The following is a 24,768-nucleotide window of genomic DNA, read 5'->3' on the forward strand; positions in this document are numbered from 1 at the left end:
CCCCCCCCCCCCCCCCCCCCCCCCCGCGACGCTATATAGAGCTTGATAAGCATCAACGCAAGCTTCAGGACACCCACGCGATCCTTGTTGATTGACGGAAATCTTCCCTAATTACCAAGCAATTGTTGGAATACTGCCGGCGGTACCTCGCGATGGTAAGGCTGGTGCTTGAATGGCCATGCCGCTGGGCGCCTTGCGCAATTGCTCGCCTTACGCGGGGCTTGGAGATGACGACGTGAGCTGCGACGTGTAACGTTCTCTTATCGATCGTCACCTACTGTCCTCACTTGGCTGGGCGTAATTATCGTCGTTGGAGCTGCGGTGGCTCTGAAACGACGTTGACGATGTGGTTCGGAGTTCGGACTGTTCACTGCACTGAGATGTCACTCCCAAGGTCGGGCGTAACCCGTATCCCGCTGTGACACCTTTCCTCTTCTGGAATGGCGCGACCGAGTGTCACAACGCGCCCGCGCCTTCCAACTCGCACGAAGGATGCACCCTGATCAAAGTTTGCTTGGATGCTTATACCCATACTCTTCATTAGTAACCGCACCGAAGCTTCAAAGCCGTTCAACTTAGTGTCGTGAAAGCGCCGTGAGGCAACGCCACCTCAGCCTTTCACTAGAATTCCCGTGCTTCCCTGCGAACTCACTAGGCTTACATTTGTGCAGCTACCATGCAAAGGTCTCATCACTGCAATGAGTACCAGGCGCATGAACGCTGGACCGACGTGGCGAACACTGAGTGGGCGGGGTAGGCTGTGTTGCCCTCCGTTGTTACACAGCATGGAAGACTGGGCAGGTATCACCAGCAGCCCGTCCCGCCGCTATCATCCATACTCATGATAACCTTTTTTCCTCCTCGAAAGCAAAACTACGGACTTAAATTTCCACGTTCTCATCGTTGATAAGAAAACGTCACTCCAATGGCACCAAAGAAGAACTCAAAGTCTGCTTCGTCAACATTTACATGTACTTCTTGTACAAAAGCATTCGCCAGCGCCATAGCCTTATCAGATCATTCTAGGTCTAAGCATGCGGTACCTACCACTGCGAGTGACAGCACTTCTACTCTGGAGGTGATCAATGCCCCAGGCACGATGCCGACGAAGAATGCCGAGTTCGCAGCCTCTCGTGTCGGGATAGCACCGACCGTGGCTTGGACGACTCGCACAACAGACCCTGAGTCGTCATGTCATATAGAAATACCTTCATGGTCGAATGCCCAAGATCTATCCTCCGCGCCGCGACCGTCCAAACAAATTACATTCATCAAGGAGCGCACTCAACAGAGAACCACACCACGATCAAAAGCTTCCAAACCATCAGTTCATGGACCACCAGCCCCCAAAGCACCAGTAGTCAAACCATCAGTACCCAAAACACAAGTACCCAAAACACAAGTACCCAAAACACAAGTACCCAAAACACAAGTACCCAAAACACAAGTACCCAAAACACAAGTACCCAACCTAAAAGCTTCCAACACAAAAGCTCCTCGACCAAAAGCTCCCTCTCAGGGTCCTCCCCAACCGAACACTACCATCCCAAAAGCGCAACCCCCCAAAACAATCCCACCTCAAGATTGGACCGTCATCCCAGATAGCAAACAACCGTCAGCACTTACCGCACTCATCCTACACCGCCACGCCCGACCAGTTCTCACAGCCAACGAATACAAGTTCGGAACAACATTGCCTATCCCTTACAAAAGAACTCCAAAGCGCGCGGCCATATGCATCGACTGCGAGATGGTCGGCGTCGCACCCAACGACACATCAGCCTTAGCCCGCATGTCAGTAATCGACTACCTCACCAACGAGATCCTCATCGATACGCTCGTTCAGCCAACCGAACCTGTCACGGACTGGCGGACGAAGTATAGTGGGATCACCAGACAGGCTATGGCGACTGCGATGTCGCAGGGGAAAGCGCTGAGAGGATCAGCCGAAGCACGCGCGGAGCTGTTCAAGTACGTCGATAGTGACACGATCCTTGTCGGGCATGCTTTACAGCATGACCTGTTAGCCCTAGGTATCCGACACGACCGCATCGTCGATTCAGCGATTCTAGCCGCTGAGGCTGTGGGAAAGGGTGTGAAAAGGCGGTGGGGTCTCAAAGACCTAGCCAGCCAACTGCTCGACATTAAGATCCAGAGTAGTGACAAAGTGGGACATGATTCTGTTGAAGATGCTTTCGCAGCTGGAGAGGTTGTGTTGCAGTGTATTGAGCAGCCGAATAAGTTGAGAATGTGGGGGGAGAGGAAGAGGAAGGAGTACTACGGCGGCAAAAGCAAGAAGACTAGTGTCAAGAAGGGGGTTAGTTCGAGGGGGTTCCGTCCGTCGGTTTCGAGACCGGGGTAGTGTGGGTGCCTTGAGGATGATGAAGACGTGTTGACGTGGTCGGATGTAGCGGGGGATTGTGGGGATAGGAGTTATGATCCCTGGTCGGACTAGACTGGTGGTAAGAGGCAGATCTCGCGTTGGGACGTAACGTTACGATCATTGTTGACGATGCCAAGACAACTTTGATATGTCATGTCGCGTAATCAAAGAAAGGACAGGGTACACGAGCTTACAAGATATATATTTCAAGCTCACAGACGACACCCATCGTCCAAGAAACGACACACCTTTTTATAATACACTTCCTTGAAAAGATAACAATCCTAACAATGCCCATTATTCTCATCCATTTTCCCGTTGAACATCGAAGGAGAAGAAGGTGATGAAGACGCCGATGCATGCCCATTAATTTTGCCAGAATCGAAACGACTGAGAAACTTCGCACTCGCATTCGCACCGATTTCGCTCATGACCTCTGTAGAAACCGGTATTAACAACATGCTCAAAACGGGCAATAAGGTTACCTGTCTCCGAGCAGAGGTTGTGACTCGTGGCTGTCTCCAGCGCCACCCTTCTTCTTCTTACCTCGCTTCTTCCTCTTCTTTTTGCTTGCGCCTTTGCCTCCGGCATGCGAAGACTCGGCTTCAGAATGCTTTTCGCCGTCTTGACCATCGACTTGGCTGCCGTTCGCTTTCTCTTCCGAGTCGCTGGAGCTTGTGGTCTCCAAGACGATCTTCTTGATGCCATTGACGTCGACAACATTCTCAGAGATGCTACCGCTTCGAGCAGTGTGTCGCTTTTTCAAGGGACTGCGCGAGCGCGAGCGCATCGAGCGCAAGGAGGCAATGGTGCTGACGGAGCGTGCCCGTGACCTGTTCGCCTCGCCGCTCTCGTTGCGGTTGTCGACCAAGAGATGAGTGTTTTCGTCGTCTTCGTTCGCACCACCCTTCGGAGACGTAGGTTCGTCGTCTTGTTCCCTCATACCCGATCGACCAGATCTCCACGACATGCGGTCGCCACTTGGAGCCATGGTGCCATATCCCACTGCTACGCTGTGTACGCCGTCGCTGGCTTCGCGACCTGCCGATGCTAGCAAGCCCTCGCCAATACCACCCTCAGGCGCATGAGAATCCTGGGTTATTACACCCTCAGTCGGAGTTGCTTCGGTTGGAGCCTGGGAGTCTTCTGGTATCGTCTTGGGAATGTCAGGGGTCACGGCTGCCTGGCCGGGCTTGATCTTGACAGTGTTGATGCGAGTCTGCTTGGGTCTAGTCGCGACATTCGAAGGGCCGAGATGCTTCAGGTGCTGCATGACGGTCGGATCATCGCTGCGAAGAGGTGAACCAGCCGCTTTGCTGCCGCTGCTACGGCGACGAAGGAGAAAAGAGGGCTTGGGGTGGCCTTCAGGCATTTCGGGTAGAGAGGTCTTGCGTGGCGCCGGCTTGCCATTCTGCTCCGCGTCTGTTTCGGAGTCTACAGCTTGTGCTTCGGAAGGTTTGCGGGGAATATCGGTGACGACTTTGCCTCGAGGGACGCGGGCGCGAGGGGCGGGGGCCATGCGTCGGATCGCTTTGTGCACGTCGATGAATACGTCGGACTCGTCGATAATTTCCCTGGTCTTATTAGTACAAACTTGGTTGGAAGATCCGGCGACAACGTAGGCGCCAGAGTATTTTTCGAGGATGCACGACTTACTCTCCGATCAATTCTTCGATAACGTCCTCCAGAGTAACCACACCGACGGCACCGCGTGCCTCAGCAGGGAATTCAGAGACTAGCACCATATGGGACTTGCCCTCCTGGAAGAAGTTGAGAATGTCAAGACAGCTCGTTTCCGGGCGTGTCTCGGGTAGGGTGGCCAAAGCAAAGTCGCGTACGCGTAGAGCATCCTCGGGGTCGTACGTAATGAGCATCTTGACCAGAAGCATACCGACGAAGTTGTTCTCATTCTCCGGGGTGTGGATGGGAATACGGGAATAGCCAGCGGAAAGGATGTTGTCCATCATCTTCTCGTCTAAGATGGTATCGGACGACATGGTAAAGACGTCCTTCATGGGCGTCATGATGTTGCCGACAGCCTTGGCCTTGAGGTCCAGCACAGCGGTGATGATTGTGACTTCATCTTCGTTCAGGCGCTCGTGCTCGAGTCCGAGCGACTGGTGCAGGCTGACGAGTGTCTTCAAGCCACCCTTCTTGTAAACGGTACCGTGGTCTTCTCCGAGGAGGTAATCGAGGAGTTTGGCAGTCGGCCAGGCGACGATGCCCATGATATACATGAGGCCGAGGACGATGGGTGCCATGATAGCGCCGATTGGCAGACCATAGCGCACACAGATTGACTGAGGGACGACTTCACCGAAGATGACTGAGGCGTGTTAGACGTAAACAGAGTAGGTGAGAGAGAGGGTGCGCATACCAATGAGGACGGTGGAGCTGACAACGGCAGGCCATCCTCCGCCGAGGGACCTGTCCAGGACTATAGGAAGGGTTTCGTTGGTAATGACGTTACTCAGGAGTAGCGTTACCAGGACCCAGTGCTTGCCTCGCTCGAGCAGCTTCAGCACCTTGGCCGCGTTCTTGCGCTCGTGCTTCTCGCCAGATGAAGCAAGGACTTGGAGATAGATTTCGTCTTGGCCCATCAAGCTGGAGAGAACCTGTTAGCGCGTTGTGACACGATGGCGGGACTGCGATGTACTCACGCAATGGTCAGACCCGCAAACACACCACCGGCCAAGACAAGCGCGACGGCGATACCCAGGAGAAGCCAGCGCTCTCCATCGTTGTCCGTTGGGACCTCCTCCCCAGCGGTCTTGAAGGTCGCGTCGCCAAAGGGCATGGGCAACGCGGTCACCATGGGCGCGAAGGCGTGGAAGAGGCCGATGAAGGCGAGGCGAGCAGTCCGCATCGAGCCATTGGCGGCTGCGCGTGGACGAGGAGCGCTCATGGCCATGGGAAGCACCTCAGTGCGGGAAGATGAAGAGTCTCCGAGTCGAGGAGATGGACTGGCGAGAGAGGTGGACTCCAAGGTTTGTGGTGGGCGCGCAAATAATGATGCGGAAGCAGCGGTTTGGTGGGTCTGCGCACGGCCGGGATCTAGACGTATGATGCAGCCTCCCAAAGGCGACAAAGGCGCGTGCAGTCTTGTTGTGTCAGACCTCAGCCCGTTGTATACACCCGGCGTAATTAACAACAGCCTGTCCTTCTACCACGCAATAGCATCTGCCTCTGATCACAGCATGTGTACGCGTCTTCGGTACAAGGGGCCGGACACAAAGTTGACCCCGGGGCGAGGCTTCTTCCCGCTAGCCTGTATTGCTTTCCCCAGGCTCAAGACTAGGCGCCAAGTCCAACACGGTGCCGTCTTCCTACGATCGTAGCCGTCTTTGCCATACTCTGCAGTATACCCAAATCAAAGACAATCGCAAGCCCTTCGTATCACAATCGCACAGTGATTTAGGGGATTTGTCGCAAACCATCGAAGTTTGAACGCGCTAGTCTCCACCTGCCGTGCGAACCATTCTGGCGTCAGTCGTCATTATGCAGCGCCTCCAGCCTTGGCAAGCTTCGAGTCACGTTACTTGCAGCCACATCACGTGCCTGCACCTTCCTCTCTCGGCGCTTGCCCGCTAAACTCCGCAATGTTTGAAACCTGGAGAGCCGCTGGTAGCCGCGGCATACACCCGCACAACCGTCGGCTCACATGTTTGTGCCCAGCATGACTTTATTGCATGTACCTTTTCTGGGGTTCTGGGGAAACTCGTTGCTCTCATTTCTATAGACATGGCTGCTAGAACACCATCAATCCGCGCATTGTCGCGCTATCTGCTTCGCCCGCAGGCACCACTCCGGCCCCGCTGTCAACACCACCTTCAACGCAAACAATACTCCTCGGCAGCACCTGGCGCACGCCTCAATGGCACAGTAGAGTACGATGCAACGCCCATTCTCCACCACACCGCCAAATCCTCCCTTGCGAATCCCGAGTTCCCTGCAGAAATACAGAAAGGCCAGACGAAGCGCATAAACCTCTACACCGCTGTCAACGAAGCCCTGCGATATGCATTGCAAACAGACGAACGCGTTATGGTGTTTGGAGAGGATGTGCAATTCGGCGGTGTCTTCCGGTGTACCATGAACCTGGCTGGGGACTTTGGCACAGAACGCGTCTTCAACACTCCCCTGAGCGAGCAGGGACTCGTGGGATTCGCTATAGGAGCAGCTGCAGAGGGCATGAAGCCAGTGGCCGAAGTTCAGTTCGCCGACTACGTCTTCCCCGCCTTCGACCAGATACACAATGAGGCGGCCAAGTACAGATACCGGTCGGGGAGCACTGGCGTCAACTGCGGAGGACTAGTCATCCGCATGCCATCAGGCAGTGTTGGACATGGCGCATTGTATGACTCCAGCAGTGCTCCCTCTTGAATCGACTGACACGTCACTAGATACCACACACAATCCCCAGAAGCCCTCTTCACCCACACGCCCGGTCTACGCGTCGTAATACCCCGCTCACCCGTCCAGGCCAAAGGCCTCCTCCTCTCCGCGATACGTTGTCAAGACCCCGTCATATTCATGGAGCCCAAGATACTGTACCGCGCTGCTGTCGAGCACGTACCCGTCGACGCGTTCTACCTCCCGCTCGACAAGGCTGAAGTCCTCAAGACAGGCAAGGACGTCACGATCGTCTCGTACGGCACACCGCTATACACATGCTCAGCCGCGATAGCAGCAGCAGAGAAGGACTTTGGATGCAGCGTTGAGCTGATAGATCTCCGGACGATATACCCCTGGGACCGAGAGACGGTCCTGGAAAGCGTGAAGAAGACTGGAAGGGCGATTGTAGTCCATGAGAGTATGATGAATGCTGGTGTTGGTGCTGAGGTCGCTGCTACGATTCAGGAGAAGGCATTCCTGAGGTTAGAGGCGCCTGTGAAGAGAGTGACTGGGTGGGCGACACATACCGGGCTCATGTTTGAGCAGTTCGTTATTCCGGATGTCACTAGTAAGTTGCAATGTGTCGACGTATGTGCGCACTCTTTTGCTGACGATGACAGGGGTTTACGACGCGATCAAGAAGACTATAGACTATTGAATCAATCATCTTCGAGACGATGGCATGCAAAGCTGCGATGATTGAGACCCCGCTGACAGGCCCCTGCTAACCGAAGCACAACCATAAGTAATCACAATCTTATCGGCACGAGGTAAGCGCATACCAAAGAAGACACGCCTCTAATGTACCTAAATACCCTATTGGCTTCGAAAGATGACACATCCCCCAGTTGGTCAGAATTGGAAGTCCGTTCCGTTTGCTCCTTCCTCGCCCGAGTGCAGCGGTAGGCGCCTGCTGTCAGACGTGGCTTGATGTCCTATTCGTTCAGTTATCAATCTGCCTCATGCACCTTCGCTTCAGGCATAGCTGATGTTAATGACCTCCCAGCTTGAGCCCCGCAACTTTCTTTCGTCCTGCCTTCTCTCAACCGATGTTCCTCTGACATCCCCAAGACAATACCGGAAGACCCCTAGGGTCTCTCTGAGGCAACGCCAACTGAGGGTATAACAATCCAGGCTTCTCAGGCGCATTACCGTCAGTCAAACCGCCTCGCCAGTGTCGTTGCTGGGATTCTTGTGCTCAGCCTTGCGGCATTGTTGGCCTGCGCAATAGCTCAGCCGCAATTGCCTGCCTTCGAATCGAGTCCCCACGCGGCTCTATCGTACCCCAGCTGTTCTTCGTTACTTCCTTCTTCGCTGTTGTCGACGTCATGGCGCCGACCGCGACTACCTCGACCAGCAGCGGTACGCCAACAGCAATACCGATCATCGCCACGCCTACCTCCTCAGACGGCTTCAATGGCGAAGAGTTCATCAATAACCTCGGTAGCGATCTGGCGCCTCTCTTGACGCTCTTCGGAGAGCAAGTTACCAAACAATTCCTCAGCATGTCGCTCGGGTGGGCTGATCATATACTTCTCGCCGTTGGTCCGCTGGGCATAATCACTACCGTGGTTTCGGCAATTCGCGTCTCAAATGTCAGAGTCTTGAAGGCTATCATCGGTCGGCAAGTAGCCTCCCATTGATGACTCGTACTCTGCTAACCATGGTCAAAAGTGCGCGAGAGAAACTGGCGACAGCAGAGCTGGAGCTTCTTTCATCGACTTCAGATGCCACTTCGGAGCTTTGGACCGAGGAAGGAGTCGTGCGTCAAGCGGGTCATGCTAAGATCCTCGAGATGATTGTGTATGAACCAAAGTCTACCGGAAAGGTCTCAAGCCAGGATGAAATCGAACTCAAAGCTCCTAGCCAGGTTCGCATCGGCGACCTCGGCGAAGCCTACGACGCAGGAGTTCTCAAACTTGCGGATGAAGGCCGTTCGAAGATGTTCAAAGACGTGTTTGGTAAACTGAGCTTCAAATTCAGGAAACAATCCCAAGTTCTTGCTCCATCCGGAAATTCAGAATTGCAGGCCGGATTCTACCCAACACGTGCTGCCGAAGCTCGGGCCAGACAGTTACCCGGGAAGCTTGCCAGTCAGCCACCGAACCTGCTATTCAATGTGCAGAACGCCCTCCCAAAGAGCAGAGAATTATGGACGTTTGCAATCATTGGGCTAGCTCTGCAATGTGTTGCTGTGGCGATACCGGCCGTCATGACATATCACTGGAGAAAGCTAAAGGGTACAAATCCTGTTCAAGACTACGCATATCCAACTTTCCTTGTAGGGACATACTTACTCGTCTTGGGTATAGCACTTTGCTCGTTTACCATCGAAACAGCCACTGTTGAGCAGACTTTCACACCGGCGGCTGATCGCATTGTGAAGGAGGTCTTCTGGTTGCAGCTACAACAAAATATGGGTGATCAGCCCTTCAAAGCATATGTGCTCGTGAAACGTGCGGGGGATAAGAAGATACGCACATCAAGATACTGGCCAGAAGAGACGGATAAATATTCTCATGATTCAAGACCAGAATATCAGGAGCCCACAGTCATCTTCGCTGTGGGTCTTTGCTTCACTGGATTCATCTGCCAATTCGTCGGGTTGAGAGCACTGCACTGGTCTGCAACGGTCACACAGCTCGGAATCACGTTGCTGATGACTTGCATTCGAGCTTGGATCCGCAGAGGGATCTCGAATCAACCAATCAGTTTTCATTTGAAAAGCAACCCCAATTGGATTGCCTTATCCGTTGGCACCGCTTGCCAAGGCTCATGGCCCGACGGAGGTGTGCCCTGGTCAATGTGTGATTCACCGAAATTCCTGCCATGGTATTTGCCAGGGGGTATAGGCAGTATGCCCAGCGCCGGCCTGATAACCGTCGACGATCCTAGGATCGTACTGCGGCGAAAGTTGCAATCCTTGTCGTCTAAAGATGATGGTGATGTTGCTCCCATATCCAAGAACCTCCGTCGGGCCATGTATAAATTGTTGGATCATTTCGGCCTGAATTATGATGCCGCAGAATTTACCGAGTGGACGCACGTAGTCGTGAATAGTCCTAAGGGCTCTGGCCAACACTACGTCCGCTTGAAGCTCACCGGACTCGTCGATGAGACAACACTGCATGCTTTATTAGCCCTGTGGAGGTATGCAAAACCTCATGAGACCACAGAGATATGTGTCGCGCAGGTATTCTCCGAGAAGGACTGGATAACGAAGATCAGTTTTCTTGATGCCCACATCGAAGCAGAAGTGCCAGGTCGTCTCTTCTTAGGCAATGGCCGTATGGCACCACCATTTGGTAGCAGGAGTCCCATGATCGTTTCAATGCTGCACGGTCGCTATTATTGCACCGGTTTGAGTATTGAAAGAATCCATAATTTCAATTTCTCAGCTGAAGCCGACGCAAATCGCCCGTATGGTTACCTCGTTGTTGCTGTTGGCATGCCAATAGCTCACCTCGCCTTTGAGTTGCTTTCTGGCTTCATGGATGCACTATGGATGAGAATGAATATAAGCTACGACGATGAAGCCAGGAATTGGTCTGCGGAAGGCGGTCGGGGTATTGAAGTTTTTGGGGCAGATACCATTGTAAAAATGCTCATGGACACTGGGCTGGTAGCCACCGAGAAGGATGCCAAGGTTCTGGTCATTTCGTCGCTTGCGCGATGCACAGTATGGAAAGATCCACCAGGCTCGGATGGACCTACTTCCATGGACGATCAAGATTCTAATTCTCCTTCACCGACAGTTTCCACCACTCGAGGCAAGATTCCGCCACAAGAACAATCGGAATCTAACGCCTCTGGGAGAACATAGGCGAATGAGGATTTGCCAAGCGGCGTTGCTATCCTGGACAACTCCCAACACCAGTCCATTTTCTACACAACGATCCAATTCGAGCATGACTGAACCTATACCAGCAGGGGAGAGCTCTAAATCCGTCGCTATCTGGTACGGATGATTGCGTGCGCCTTTGGAACCCATACACTAAGAATATAAGCCATCTATGAAGCCTCATGTTACATTCCTGCACAGCAAATAACAGACTTGCAACCCCTTACCTATGTCTGCGGCTTAAGGCGATACGCGATCTCCCCAGATCTCGCTTCACTAGCGGCGGGAGTGCCTTGCGCTAGAATCCACCAAGCTGGCTGGATGCAAACGTCATGACTTTGGACGCCGCGAGATCGCTGCGTGGACGTCACAGCTGTCATAGCTTCAGATTACTTTTGGTAGAGCTTGGGTAAATCGCTCAACCTAGCCCTGGTCATCTCAAACTTCATTCTTTGAACATCCAAGAACTCAATTCATCCCTCACCCTCACACAGCCCTCAATTCATACACAATGGCGAGCAGGACCTTCACACCAATGTTTCGCAATGCGGTTCGCGTCTCGCAGCGGAATGGCATGGCGGCACCGTGCCGTCGCTTCTTGAACACTGAGACAGCACCGAAGCTTTACTCGGCAAAGGCGCACGTAGTTGGCGCACGCACAGGGTACGATGAACTATTCCATGAAACACACGAAGAAACAAACTGACACATCTCCAGACATGTAGACGGCGAGAACCTAAAGGTCGACCTAACAATGGCCAAAGCCCTCGGCGGCCCCGGCGACGCCGGAAAGACCAACCCCGAAGAACTCTTCGCAGCCGGCTACGGCGCATGCTGTAGGCCTTAATCCCCCTCTCATAACCTATCCCTATAGCTCCAACTAACTCCACCAGTCCAATCCGCCATGAACGCCGTGGCCCCCTCCCTCGGCGTCAAGATGCCCTCCACCCCCGAAGACTCGATCGTAGAATCCACCGTCGAACTCGTCGGCAGCATGAAAGACCTTGACATGGGTCTTCGCGTCCAGCTGCTCGTCAAGGTACGCGGGTTGGCGAAGGAGGATTTGGAGAAGGTTGTGTACAAGGCGAGGCAGGTTTGCCCGTATAGTCGGGCGACGAAGGACAATGTTTATACGACTGTTAAGTGTGAGACTATGTAAGATACGTGTCGCTGAAGAGGACGGCATAGGATGGGATTTGGATATTGAGATGATGTAAAAGACAAATGAACGAATGAAACATGAGATCAAAGACGAGTTTCCTGCGAGCTTTCAACAATAGCAGCCAACACCCCCTCCGCCACATCTTCCCCATCCTCCGCTTCCGTAACCCATGTCACCCGCCCACTACGTGGACTGCGTACTTCTAGCTCCATCTTCATTTGTTGAACCACACAAATCACGTCTCCTTCTTTCACCACGTCACCCTCGTCAACCAGCACTTCTACCAGCTTCCCCGGAAAGGGAATGCTGATGTGCGATGGATCTGACGGGTTTCCTCGTCTATGGTGCGACGTCGCTGCTGATGCGCTGGCAGACGTTGAAGAGAGGGTTATGGTGTAGGGTGTTGTTTGGGGCATGCTAGATGAAGCTGTCGAGGGCGTGGTGAAGAGGAGTTCTGCGCTGAGGGAAGTGGGGAAGTCGTTGCGCAGGATGCGGGTTAGTTCGAGATGGTGGGGTGGTGGTTTCTCATTGGTCTTCATGGTGGGGGTAGAGATCGAAATGGACCAAGCGTCGCCTTTTCGGAAGAGAGTGTTGGCTGTTGAGACTAAGGCTGTTGAGGAAGATGGGACAATGTCTGAGTTTAGAGTGTTTGGACTGGCTGAAGCGATGTTTTGGCTTGATTGGAGGAGCTCGGTTTGTTTGCTTTCTAGCCATTGCGTGTCGCACTGTCCGTTTAGGAAGTCTGGGTGCGCGACTATGGCTTTTAACATGTCGATGTTGGTCTTCACTCCGGCGATTTGTGTATCATCCAACGCTCGCTGCGCTTTTCGAACGGTGTCTTTCCACGAAGACGCTGTCACGATGACCTTTGCGATCAGACTGTCGAAGTCTGCAGAAACCACGGCGGGTCGGCCGCTGATGAGATGTGTATCGACTCGAATGCCGTTGCCCGACGGAAACTGTGAAGATGTAATCTTGCCAATCGACAGTGACCAATCACTCTGAACATTCTCCGCAGTGATACGCAGTTGGATTGAATGCGCTGGAGGAGGCACTTCTGGATCTCGTTCGGCTGTTGGTAGACCGCAGTCATTCAGCGATGCACCCTGGGAGAGTAATAGCTGTGCATTGACTATATCAGTCATAGAGATGGACTCCGTGATCGTGTGCTCGACTTGTAAGCGAGGGTTGACCTCCAAAAAGTAGTACTCTTTCGTTGATGGATTCGCGAGAAACTCAAAAGTGCCGAGAGAGAAGTATTGTATCTATGCATTTATTAGTAAGACAGAACCGAGACCAGCATTCATACCTACATGTTTCGCCATTTTCAGAGCATTTTCGATGACCTGTGCGATCAATTTTCGGTCAGACGCGACACTGGGTGCTAGTTCAACGATCTTCTGGTATCTTCTTTGAATACTGCATTCTCTCTCCCATAGATGCGTCACGTTTCCAGTACCGTCCCCAATGATCTGTACTTCGATATGCCGGAAGCCATCGACTGCAGCCTTCTCTGCAAAGACTTGCTTGGATGGGCTTTCTTCGACTGCTCTTTTCACTAAAGAAGCAAGCTGGTCTTGGCTGCGAATGAGACGTATTCCGCGGCCACCGCCTCCATCTACTGCTTTGACCATGATTGGAAAGCCGACTTCAGATGCGAAGCGCTGGACGTCTTCGACTTTATTAGTCGGTTGCTGGAGTGCTGGAGATACTGGGACGTCGCCTGGTTTATGTGTCAGTAATCTCGCGACTCTAACGCGCCTTTTGTCTTACATTGTTGGGCAAGCTCTCTCGCCTTGAGTTTGTCTCCAGTATTACTCAAGATACCCCACCCAGGGCCGACAACTACTGCGCCGGTTTGTTCCCAGATTCTCTTCGAGAATTCTTCTGACTCTGACAGAAAGCCGTATCCTGGATGTACAGCATCGATTTGGTGCTTTTTGACGATGTCGACAAGATCATCAATACTCATGAAAGATGAAGCTGATGATAGTTTGATCGCATGGCTTGCTCGGACGGCATGCGAGTCGTCGCCCGATACGTAGATTGCGAACGTCTCAATGTCGAGTTCTCGCGCTGAAGAGATAATTCGCGTTGCTATCTCCCCCCTGCAGACAGTTAATCATGCTTCCCGGTATACTTCTCGACTGCTAACCTATTCGCGATGAGAAGTCGCTTGATGGGTCTTTGTGGAGGTCGCGTCATATTGGAGTCCAGCCAGCAGTATGGATCGGTCAAGCAGTACATTCGTGGATATACCTGGGTACCTATGCCACTATACCATCGGTGGAAATGACTCGAGTGGACGAGTCGTTGGATTAGGTAAGGCGTGATCACGTCGTCCTTCGTCAAGGAGGCTTTTTGAGAGCTGGAATGCGATTTGGATTATATGTTAGAGCGGGACGCTCGTTGAACATTCGATTCATCCACAATGACATTGTCGCGTTCTGGCGGAGTACGATGGAGGAGGGCAAGCGCGGGGAGCTTGAACATGCCTCGGTTCCCCAGCTCTACCCCAACATTCTACCACGACCATTCCATCTTGGTCCGCATCATCGAGATGTGACAATTCCGTTGTCGCTCCATCACTGGAGCTTGAAAATAGTCCTAATTATACCTCAACGACAGTCATGGCTGGCGACGACCCAAAGCCCGTGCCCAAAGACGCGTCGACGTCATCCGAAACCGCTAAAGACCGACTCGCGCAGGTCAGCTCCCACATCGCGCCCAACACACCAAAGCGACGACGACGGAAAGGAGCAGAATCAGATCTGCCCGCTGATTACTCAGACATCCTTGGGCAGATCGCGACTCTTCGCAAAAGTGCCGCGACGCCCGACAAGAACAATAGGGGCTACGTGAGGCAGAAGCAGGCAGGGAAACTATGGGTGCGCGAAAGAGTCGAGCAGCTGCTTGACCCTGGAAGCTTCCAGGAGGTTGGCAGCGTGAGTGGGACAGTGAAGTGGAAACAATTGGGGCCAGTGAAAGAGGAACCGGAAGACTACGTGCCTTCGAACAACGTGCAGGGTATGTACTATGGACGGCATTGGGAACATGTACTGACGGCGGGTAGGCTTCGGACGATTACGAGGTCGAAAGATTGTCTTCACGGCCGATGACTTCTCCATACGCGCTGGACACGCTGATGGCGCGCTTATGGAGAAGACCGTGAGTTCGATTCATTGCATCGATCCGTGCTGGTACTGACGACTGCAGATATACATGGAGAAGCTCGCAATCGCGTTGAAGCTTCCCATCGTCAAACTCGTCGATGGCTCATCCGGCGGCGGCTCCGTCACGACCATTCGCTCCACAGGCTTCTCCTACGTCCCTCCGCTACCCTCCTTCGCACAAGTCGTACAACAGCTCAATATGGGAATTCCGAATCTAGGCGCCGTGGCAGGTCCGGCGATTGGTCTAGGAGCAGCTCGTGTGGTGGCCTGCCACTTCTCGGTCATGGCTGCAGATATTGGATCTTTGTTCAACGCTGGTCCCAGTGTTGTCAAGAACGCGACATTCGAGGAGGGTCTTTCCTTTACAGATCTTGGTGGGCCCGCAATGCATTGTACCAATGGCACAATCGACAACCTGGCGCAGGATGAGGCGGGCTGCTTTGAACAGATACGGACGGTTCTGAGCTACCTGCCCGACTGCGGTACGAAGCTGCCTCCAGCAATCGACTGCTCTGACCCAATCGACCGAATGTCCGAAAACCTTCGATCTATCATACCGCGCTCGAAGAACCGAATGTACAACCCGCGCGCCATCATCACCGAAGTTGTCGACCAAGGCTCGTTCTTCGAGATCGGAGCGCTCTGGGGAACTACGGCAATAGTAGGGCTCGCGCGGTTTGCGGGCAGACCAGTCGGGATTGTGTCTCTCAACTGCGAGCAGAACGCTGGCGCATTGGATGCTTTGGGCTCTCAGAAGATTACACGCATGCTAAAGTTCCTAGACGTATTCAACCTCCCACTCGTCCAATTCGTCGACGTTCCAGGCTACGCGATAGGAACTGTCGCAGAGCGCACTGCAACGATGCGGCACGGCGTCACTCTCGCTGCGACCTATTACAGCACGACCATGCCCATCTTCAACGTCATTGTGCGACGCGTCTACGGCGTAGCTGGAGGCATTATGCTCGACTGCCGCGACCCACGCATGCGCGTTGCTTGGCCGTCCGGCGTGTGGGGCTCCTTACCACTCGAGGGTGGCATTGAAGTTGGACATTCGTTTGAACTCAAAGAGATTGAGAGGAAAGAAGGAAGAGAAGCGCGAGACAGGCGTTATACAGAGTTGGAAAACGAGTACAAGCGATTGATGAACCCAGTTCGTACTGCGAACGCGTTCGGCATCGAGGAGATTATCGACCCGGCGTATACACGAAGAATCTGTTGTGAGTGGACAGATCACATGTATGAGAGCTTACTGCCAGAGCGCATCCTGGAGAGGATCGCGGGGAAGTTACAGCCTTCCTTCGCTTGAGTTGGACATCGCGTTTGTGTCCGAAGACGCTCTTGTGGATACAAACGATTTGAACTTTATCCTCCAATACAGTCAGTTATTCACCGGTCGCCTACACTGCGTCAGTGCAACAGCCGGTCAGAGGCAGCGCTGAGTTTACGATACGTTCACAGCATCTGGAGTAGTCCGTCAGACACCATCGCTTACTTACACCGCATCGCTTACCATAAGACATACCGCGCACGGCCCACTGTTGTCCATCTTCCGCAATCGGCTCATTATATCCTGCTTGTATATCCAATGCCATGGAGCCGAAGGTTCGTCCTCCGGATGCGGTGCCGTGCTGACCATTCTGGAACAGGCTGGCCGTCAAATTGGTATCGCTAATCAAGTTCTTACTGGGCACTTTACCCCTCTTGGCATGTCCTCTGATTGAGGATACTTACATCGAGTATGAGATGTCATCGTGTATCATGCCCACGTCGTTTGGCTCCGACTTACAGATTTCTTTGTCGCATAGCGCCGAACAAACATTACGCAGATGCGTGTGTGTTTCATGCCCACAGCCATACGAACAGCGACACAAAAGCGAATCTGCGTGGCGTACTACTCTATCCGCGTACCACAACTTTAAGGACGATCCTTGATTCGTTACTGGGCCTCGTATATGACCACCAACATCGCCCGGGTGCGGGGCAAAGGTCAATGCACCCCTACCCCAGCACAACTCTACCACAGCCCTTCCAGTTTCGCTTTCTCACCTGCATGCAGTTTGATGATACGAGCCATGATGCGCCGCACAAATCTGGGGTATATAGAACTAACGGGCATGTCCGCACGCCCCGGACGCCCATCACTGCTAGCCGCCACTGCTTCGTTTATCTGTCTAGTGACATTCCCTCGACTTCTGCTGGAGCTGCAGTCTGAAGTGCGATACCAAAGATGGCGCCTGTTGGCGCTGCGGCGGCTGCGAGGCAGGCGGAACCGATATTGACGCGCATTGTTGAACAGGACCAGATACCTTGGTACAGAAAGCGGAATTTGAGGAGGCTGTATGCACTCTTGCTGCCGACGTGTATTGGGATTGAGATGACTTCTGGATTTGATTCGCAGATGATCAACGCAGTGCAAATCGCGCCAACATGGCGGCTCTGTAAGTCGAGGTTTCGGCCACAACATGCCGTTGCTGACAACGTAGACTTCAATAACCCACAAGGAGCGCTTCTCGGTATCATGTCTTCAGCATACAATCTTGGCGCAATCTGCGCTCTTCCACTGGTGCCGTACGTGAACGATAGATTTGGCCGACGTTGGGCAATCTTCTTAGGCTCTTGGATCATGGTCGTAGGATCTGTGGTACAAGCCTTCTCCATTAGCGGTAGGACTGGACGTTCAATCATCAGATGAAGTTTATACTAACACGTTGTAGCTGGCATGTACGTCGGCGCGCGCTTCATCCTCGGTTTCGGCATACCCTTCTGCATCATCGCAGGTTCATCACTAATGGGCGAGCTTGCATATCCAAAGGAACGACCCATCATGACATCTCTCTTCAACGCACTCTGGTTCGTAGGCTCGCTCATAGCAGCAGGCGTCTCATACGGCACCCAAAGCCTAAAAGACGACTGGGCCTGGCGCATACCTTCGCTGCTCCAAGCCGGCCCATCACTACTTCAAATCGTCTTCATCTTGTACCCGCCTCATCCCAACTGCTTCCAAGATCTCATGAAGCTAACCTCCCCAGCATGATCCCCGAATCCCCACGTTTCCTCATCTCCAAAGACCGCCGCGAAGAAGCCTACGCCACGCTAATAACGTATCATGCCGAAGGCGCCACAACCTCCCCCTTCGCCGCCGCAGAAATGGCCCAAATCGAACACACGATCCGCATCGAACTCGAACATTCCAAACGCTCCTGGCGCGAGATGATCGCCGTCCCCGGTCTACGCAAGCGCGTCATCATAGGCTCTTTCCTCGGACTCTTCACGCAGTGGTCTGGAAACACACTACTCAGCTACTATCTCAACCAGCTCCTCAACATGATCGGGTACGACGACCCTGGCTTCGTAGGCAAAGTGAATGTTGGGCTCAATAGCTGGAATCTGGTCAATGCCGTGTGTATCTCGCTATTGGTGAGGCGGTTTCCGCGCAGGAAAATGTATCTCATCTGCGCGAGTAGTCTGTTGTGTTGTTATGTCGCGTGGACGGTGGCGATGCAGCGATATACGGCTACGAAGAGGATTGAGCCGGCGAGGCTGACGATTGCGATTATCTTTTTGTATCAGATGTGTTATAATATTGGGTATAATGCGTTGACATACAGTAAGTTGGTGCGAGCGTGTTTGATGGGGAAAAGGATGCTAATGGAGTCGCAGCTTTTTTGGTCGAGTTGTTTCCATTTGCGCAGCGCACGAAGGGAATCACGATATTCCAGTTCTTTAGTCGAACGGCGGTTTTTACAACGACGATACTTAATCCTATTGGGTTGAAGCATGTTCAGGGGAAATGGCTAATTATGTATTGTGCTTGGCTGGGGTTTGAGATTGTCTTCATCGTAAGTCATCTTCACTTCCGCAGGGGTTTGCCCTGTATGTATCCTTGGAATGGGATACATCGGCTAATACATTCGCGCAGTATTTTATGTTCCCCGAAACCTACGGTCGCACACTGGAAGAACTCGCGTTCCTGTTCGAAGACCACGCGCTTGCTGATGAAGCGACGACGCATGTCGAGAAGCAGATGGAGTGGGCTGAGAGGCGGTGGAGCCGGATTGATGAACGTATGAGCTGGGAGATGGATGTTGTGGTACCGAGGCAGGCGTATCATAGTCAAGGAGAACGAGGCAATGATGTAGGAACGCTGGACACAAGAGAAACGGTTCAACGGCATCAGTATCGGAGACGCAATAGTAGTTGGGAGGATCTCAGGCAGCGGGAGTAGCTATAGTGGTACACGTTATGCACACTACGTCTGGCGCCATACTCCCTGACTCCCTCGCGATGCCACATGGAAGTATAGCAAGTGAACCTGGATCCAAACGGCTCAAACCGATTCCTGGCCCCCTTGACAATTTACATCCTGGTCGGACGTATCGTTCGCAGTGTTATTAGGACCTACTTGATCGATACCGCTGGAACGCAAGGGTTGGGTCGTAAAGTTATCGAAGAGACTGATACTACCATCAAAGAGCGTTAGGACGTGAGCAACCCATGGATGATCGAGTATTGCGATGGCAGTACAGCAAGTCAACCTAGGAAAAAGCCGAACATCCTAGGGCCTACATCGACGTTAGGTCACCTAATTTGCACTATCTTATCTTAATGTAGTCTCCAGACCTGTTCAAATTTGATCGTGTATGGGGTGGCAGGTTTAATGTTCCCATTCACGCACGTAAAATTCTTCCACTCAACATGGTTCGGCGGGGTCGGCCAACAAGCCTACCCCTCATCAGCCAGCCCCACATCACACTCAAACATCCACACATAAAATTTCTGAACCAATCTTTCTGTTCATCGCCAACGGCCGCGTGCAGAGTCAAATGCAGCTGTTATAATCTATGTAATTTCCAATTTGCCATCGGTTTTGTAGTGTACGTCTTCACAGATTCCCACTTCCAGCTTGCCCCCGCTAATCACCATACAGGTAGCGGTTATCACTCCGGATTCTGATCTCAAAATCAGTGTCTTCCGGCAACCCCGGTTCGATTCCGGGCAAGACCTTCCTTTTGCCAATCTCTGCGTCATTCGGAGTGCTAGTTGATGCGTGGGAAGAAGCAGGGTGTTTTTGGGGGTGTGGGCGATTTTTTTACAGACGGGAGGGACGGCGGCGTGGTGGATGCAGCGCTGTTGCTGGATGATGGCGTGATATTTGCGCAGAACTTCAATGATAGGAAAGGGAAGGGTTATAAGGTATTGTATCACATTGGAAACGGTTCAGGGATAGTTGTCATGGTTCCGCTGTGGGTGCTTCTCTTTTTGCAACACCACAATTCTGCAGGCTGTATCCAAGATGAACTACCACACACCAAGGCCAGTGAAGAGCGCGAAACAAGATTACACAGCAGAATTGTCTAAAGGCGCCAACTCTTCTGTGTCGAGAGAATGAAGGAGATCTGCTCGCACCGGGCTAGGCTTCCCTTCGCAACGCTTGCTTCTACGCTGAGCAGTAAAGTTTGCATCTAGGTTGTCGCAACTTATGCTTCACTGCAAGATCTGCAGTCTGGTCAATATGCGAAGGTAATATGTGCTCCATGGCTAAGATCAATTTCATTGAAATCCAAATGTAACCACCCTACGGCGCCTTAACACCCTTCCCACTACTCCCACAGATATCCATCCACCTCTCCGTCGCCTCCTGTATAACATCCATCTGCATATCAATCAACTTCGCCAGCGGCGTCGATGGCGCGTTCTTTCTCAAAACCTCGTTGCCCGGCTCCAGCAACAACTTATTCACATTCAGCTTAACAGCACCAGATCGTATGCACCGTTGCATGACCTCAGGCGGGAAGTCGTTGGTACCGTGTAGTGCGACGAGGACGCGCTTGTTGATTTGCTTGTCGATCGCTTCGAGGCGATCGTAGTGTAGTTGACCTTCTTTCGGTCCAGCTGGGCCGTAGTCACCGTGGACGTTGCCGATTGAAGGGGCGAGAATGTCGACGCCTGCGGCGATGAAGTTGTCGACGTCTTCGGGGGATGTGAAGAGTGCTGGTAAAGTCAGTATTTACTCTTCATCTCCAATTTCAAGGATTTAGTATGGCATACCTTCAAGATCTCCCGTATCAGCAATACCATCCTCTCCACCGTTTATCCGTCCGCTCTCTGCTTCTACTGCGATACCCTTGTCCTGGCATTCTTTGGTCAATATCCTCGTCTTCTCTAGATTCTCAGCCTCGTCATAATGTGACATGTCCACCATGACTGAATCGACAGGGAGTGTCGCGATGATTTCCCGAATGTGCTCGACATCTTGCGCGTGGTCGATGTGTAGAGAGAGGGGTACTGTGGCGGTCTTCACGGCGTGCGCAGCCGCATGCGCGAGGAGGGGTAGTTGTTTGAGGGTCGACGGGAAGAGTTGGATGATGAGGGGCGATTTTCTTGACTCGGCTGCGCGAACGAGAGCTGTGAGTTGCTCAACATTATAGCTGGTCTGAGGTTAGCATCGCGGTTGGTATGTGTGAAAGATTCCGTACGCGATTGCGGCCATGACGCCGTAGTTGCCTGCGGCAGCGGCATTGAGTATGGCGAGCGTACGATTATCTTTGCTGACTGGCATGATGGCTATAGAACGATGTATATTGGCGATGTCTTTGATGTTCTATCGTATTGTTATGTAGTGTTGGGAGAATTCGAGCGCATTCAATTCACCATGTCGGAACCGTCTCGGAACTGAAGCTATTATCATGTCCCCGCGGCTTATTGATTCGGGAAAGCCGCGGAGTTTGAGAACTATCATTGGTGCTCGTCGCGAGCAGTCTGGATGGCCTTGACGGAGTTGCGAGCGAGACGGCGGGCACAATGGAACCGCCCGACGGGCCTTAGCCGATGTGCCTCGTTACGAGGCACAAACGTCCCAGAGAGGCAATCGGCCCTCCAAGATGTACCCCGCTTCTACTCCATCTCTGCAGGGAATTGCACGACGGCGAACATACACCTCCGTGTGGGGTCTGTGGGGAAGGCGAACCTGAATAAGAGCCTGCTCCGCTACAACCTCCGACTTCTGCCTCGCAACGTGACACTCCGACCTTGTCATGCTTTCCTGATCTTGGCCCGGACACGAGTCATGCGACCACCTCATCGGAACCAGGTCTGCATCGCAGTGGAGTCAAGGCAAGTGCGGCTGAACATGCGGCTGAAAGTCTGTTTTCTTGCGGTCCGACATATGCCGCATTGCCGCGATGACGAAATTGACATCCACTCATGGAGGAAGATCGGACTTGACTTGCATTCGGCACGATAATGGAAGGTTATGATTCGGCTCGCCAATAGCTGGTAAGATCCGTGAGTAATGTCTTAGGTGGAAATTTGGTGATGTCAAGTGTTTGCTCAAGAAGATGCAAGATAGCGGTTTGTTTGACAGGGTTCTGAACGCATAGACCAGCTAGAGACTGTAAGCTTTGTTTTGGATGGTACGTGAGTGAAGGAGCTTACCAGCATAGATAGACTTGAAGTTGACCATGGCGCTCGCGATATCTCTACCTTGATGCGTTATGGCGATGCCGCAGATCATGTCTACACTTTCGTCCAAAGTGCGCTGTCGAATTCTGAACTCGTCCACACCTCCCATCGATGGCTGATTGATGAGAACGATGATTCGCGCAAAGTGAAAGGTCTGCATGGCAGCGGCGTACGAAGGAGGATGGATCCAGATGGGTGTAAACAGAGCGCCAGGGCCAGGTGGAGGGCCGCGATGGATGGGTTGAAAGGACATCGGGAGCGCCGCATGCCAGTCCTCTAGCGCTTGTAAGAGCTTTCCAGCTTGCTCGATGCGCGTGTTCAGATCGTACTTCTTCTCATTTGCTGCAAAGTCCACACATCTTCCGCATATGTACACGATCCGTAACGCAAGTTCATCCGGGCTGAGATCCATCAAACGCTTGGTAGGCCGCCAGATAGTGAGAACCCTTCGTCCTTCGCGGAACGCAACCCAAGTATCTTGACGTATCCATTGCCACCAGGCAGCTCTCCGAAGCGGATCTGGGGACTCTCCGTTGTTGTTCTGACTCCGCTGTATCCAGAATATACCACGAAGATGCCTCTCCCAGGCTCCATTACTGTACTGGCCTTCAGAGTCCCACATCTCATATGTACTGATGAGAATGGAGGTTGATATGATCTCCCTGGACTTATTGTAGGACGGATAGAAGAGATTCTTCGATAGGTAGTGCAAAGTCTCATAGTAGTACTGCGTCGCCACCTGAATTAACGGGCTGTGAAGTTGTCTGGTCCTGCCATCTTCAGCGCCTGGTTCCGGATCATGTATGTTGAGCCGACGAAGCTGTGGCTCGTTCAGAAGTGCCATGTGCCGCGCCGACACGGCGAGCAAAGACTTCAAAAGGCCAACATTGTGGACCGCTAGAGAAGGAACAGTGTATGTGAACTGCTTAGAAGGGTCGTTCAAGTCCAAAATGGGACCAATGATATTGACGTAGTGTTGGAAGAGCACAAGCTCGTCGTCCGACATGGGTATGACATCGATACAGTTCCACGGCTCGTGTCCCGATGGATCGGCATCTTCCGTTCGTTCATATGAGAGCGGGTGTCGACCAGAGCTTGCTCCGTCGGTTGCTGGACTTTGCTGTCTGGACAAGTTATTCCTGTCTAGGTCCACATTGAGATTGTACTTGTCGATATTGTTGATGGCATCTTCAGCAAGCAGGTCGTAATAAGCTAGAGGTGCGGAGTTGGGAGAAGGTAACGAGTTGATGATAGTCGACGGCGATTCAAACAGGAGCTCGGGAGAAGCGTTCCAAAGCTGAGGATCAATTTCAGGTGGGATCGCTCGTCTGGCAGGCGCCGGCGATGTAGTGGCAATAGAAGAGGCGTCCTGAGCCGGCGACGTGTCTGACTGTACAGAGCCAGATGCATTGCTTGCTGCACCTCCAGGAGGGTCATTAGGTGATGGCCATAAGCACTCTCTGTCGGATTTGCTGCATGTTGCGCACCGCGGTCTTAGCTCGTCACATTTCACCCTCCTTCGTCTACAGGTTAGGCTGTCTGTGTTAGCTAGTGATCAACTGTATACTTTGCACGCTGCCGCTGATCGGGCTAGCGAGCTTCACCATGGGGTGAGACAAGATAACACGTGCTGAGGGAATAGCTTACCATCCAGTTGTCGTACGTAAGCCCTGCAAGAGAAGCGTCGAGTCAGTATAGCTCTCACATGCAGTGGAGATAGGCAAACTTACTCGCGCTCGTGAGGGACGGGGTTTGCGCGGCTTGGGATTGCCTGTTGACGATGCTTGCATCACGAATGATGTTGCGCATGCTGGTGGAACTTCGCTTGGCCCTCGAGGATCCGCTTCGGCGGTTAGGCCTGCCGTGGGGAACGAGTCTCTGACCAACGGGACAGGCTTCGGACTAGTCCAGGATGACACAGCGCATGCGGAGCCCAGTTGTTGATATCTCGCGAACCTAGGAAAGGCGATCAGACGGTGGTTGGGAAACTGTGGCAATTTCGCAAAAGGCCCGCGTCGGATACAGTTCTAGGACCCCGCGCCAGTCCAAAGCACTGTCCACCACCGGCAGAAGTTGGGAGGCCTGATGGCCATGATACAGTCCTGGAGTCTGTTTAGGAGAAATGAAGAAGTTGCGTTCATGCAGAAAGGAGGTATTTTGATGATAGCGACGGGTTGTGTACAATGCCAGGACGTGCTTAGTCAGTCGTGGTTGTGCGCGTTCCGGGTTCTTTCCGTTTGAGGCGGATCGCTACATCCTTCACAGTCAGCACCACCACATCATCAGCATCGACCCCAACATCTGCACCAACATCGACACACATCACTTCGCATTTCCTGTGGGACCGAGG

The 24,768-nt window shown here is 52.8% G+C and overlaps 10 protein-coding genes across 10 annotated transcripts; 6 read left to right on the top strand and 4 right to left on the bottom strand.

The window, feature by feature from the left end:
• Positions 1-1,099: 1,099 nt before the first annotated feature.
• J4E87_006431 (uncharacterized protein) lies at positions 1,100-2,362 on the top strand (the record flags this gene model as incomplete). The annotated part of the gene is made up of 1 exon (XM_049378036.1): positions 1,100-2,362. One exon carries the CDS (start codon positions 1,100-1,102, stop codon positions 2,360-2,362), a length of 1,263 nt encoding a protein of 420 aa, XP_049232228.1.
• A 502-nt stretch (positions 2,363-2,864) lies between these two features.
• On the bottom strand, positions 2,865-5,294 carry J4E87_006432 (uncharacterized protein; the record flags this gene model as incomplete). Its single annotated transcript, XM_049378037.1, has 4 exons — positions 2,865-3,957; positions 4,040-4,709; positions 4,761-4,987; positions 5,044-5,294. 4 exons carry the CDS (start codon positions 5,292-5,294, stop codon positions 2,865-2,867), a joined length of 2,241 nt encoding a protein of 746 aa, XP_049232229.1.
• An 830-nt stretch (positions 5,295-6,124) lies between these two features.
• J4E87_006433 (uncharacterized protein) lies at positions 6,125-7,436 on the top strand (the record flags this gene model as incomplete). Its single annotated transcript, XM_049378038.1, has 3 exons — positions 6,125-6,738; positions 6,787-7,346; positions 7,399-7,436. 3 exons carry the CDS (start codon positions 6,125-6,127, stop codon positions 7,434-7,436), a joined length of 1,212 nt encoding a protein of 403 aa, XP_049232230.1.
• Positions 7,437-8,420: 984 nt separating this feature from the next.
• On the top strand, positions 8,421-10,601 carry J4E87_006434 (uncharacterized protein; the record flags this gene model as incomplete). Its single annotated transcript, XM_049378039.1, has 2 exons — positions 8,421-8,427; positions 8,476-10,601. 2 exons carry the CDS (start codon positions 8,421-8,423, stop codon positions 10,599-10,601), a joined length of 2,133 nt encoding a protein of 710 aa, XP_049232231.1.
• Positions 10,602-11,130: 529 nt separating this feature from the next.
• On the top strand, positions 11,131-11,778 carry J4E87_006435 (uncharacterized protein; the record flags this gene model as incomplete). Its single annotated transcript, XM_049378040.1, has 3 exons — positions 11,131-11,282; positions 11,337-11,455; positions 11,513-11,778. The coding sequence occupies 3 exons, from the start codon at positions 11,131-11,133 to the stop codon at positions 11,776-11,778; spliced, it is 537 nt and encodes a 178-aa protein (XP_049232232.1).
• Positions 11,779-11,864: 86 nt separating this feature from the next.
• J4E87_006436 (uncharacterized protein) lies at positions 11,865-14,028 on the bottom strand (the record flags this gene model as incomplete). The annotated part of the gene is made up of 4 exons (XM_049378041.1): positions 11,865-13,046; positions 13,095-13,504; positions 13,555-13,889; positions 13,937-14,028. The coding sequence occupies 4 exons, from the start codon at positions 14,026-14,028 to the stop codon at positions 11,865-11,867; spliced, it is 2,019 nt and encodes a 672-aa protein (XP_049232233.1).
• A 383-nt stretch (positions 14,029-14,411) lies between these two features.
• On the top strand, positions 14,412-16,263 carry J4E87_006437 (uncharacterized protein; the record flags this gene model as incomplete). Its single annotated transcript, XM_049378042.1, has 3 exons — positions 14,412-14,808; positions 14,855-14,949; positions 14,998-16,263. 3 exons carry the CDS (start codon positions 14,412-14,414, stop codon positions 16,261-16,263), a joined length of 1,758 nt encoding a protein of 585 aa, XP_049232234.1.
• Positions 16,264-17,184: 921 nt separating this feature from the next.
• J4E87_006438 (uncharacterized protein) lies at positions 17,185-19,182 on the top strand (the record flags this gene model as incomplete). The annotated part of the gene is made up of 5 exons (XM_049378043.1): positions 17,185-17,395; positions 17,441-17,620; positions 17,672-17,933; positions 17,987-18,374; positions 18,877-19,182. 5 exons carry the CDS (start codon positions 17,185-17,187, stop codon positions 19,180-19,182), a joined length of 1,347 nt encoding a protein of 448 aa, XP_049232235.1.
• A 1,350-nt stretch (positions 19,183-20,532) lies between these two features.
• J4E87_006439 (uncharacterized protein) lies at positions 20,533-21,516 on the bottom strand (the record flags this gene model as incomplete). The annotated part of the gene is made up of 3 exons (XM_049378044.1): positions 20,533-20,948; positions 21,006-21,385; positions 21,434-21,516. 3 exons carry the CDS (start codon positions 21,514-21,516, stop codon positions 20,533-20,535), a joined length of 879 nt encoding a protein of 292 aa, XP_049232236.1.
• A 691-nt stretch (positions 21,517-22,207) lies between these two features.
• On the bottom strand, positions 22,208-24,227 carry J4E87_006440 (uncharacterized protein; the record flags this gene model as incomplete). The annotated part of the gene is made up of 4 exons (XM_049378045.1): positions 22,208-22,341; positions 22,392-23,787; positions 24,066-24,088; positions 24,149-24,227. 4 exons carry the CDS (start codon positions 24,225-24,227, stop codon positions 22,208-22,210), a joined length of 1,632 nt encoding a protein of 543 aa, XP_049232237.1.
• Between the last annotated feature and the right edge of the window lie 541 nt (positions 24,228-24,768).

The sequence above is a fragment of the Alternaria ethzedia genome, assembly GCF_023757985.1.
Source record: "Alternaria ethzedia strain BMP 0044 chromosome Unknown scaffold_15, whole genome shotgun sequence".
NCBI classification, from domain to species: Eukaryota; Fungi; Ascomycota; class Dothideomycetes; order Pleosporales; family Pleosporaceae; genus Alternaria; species Alternaria ethzedia.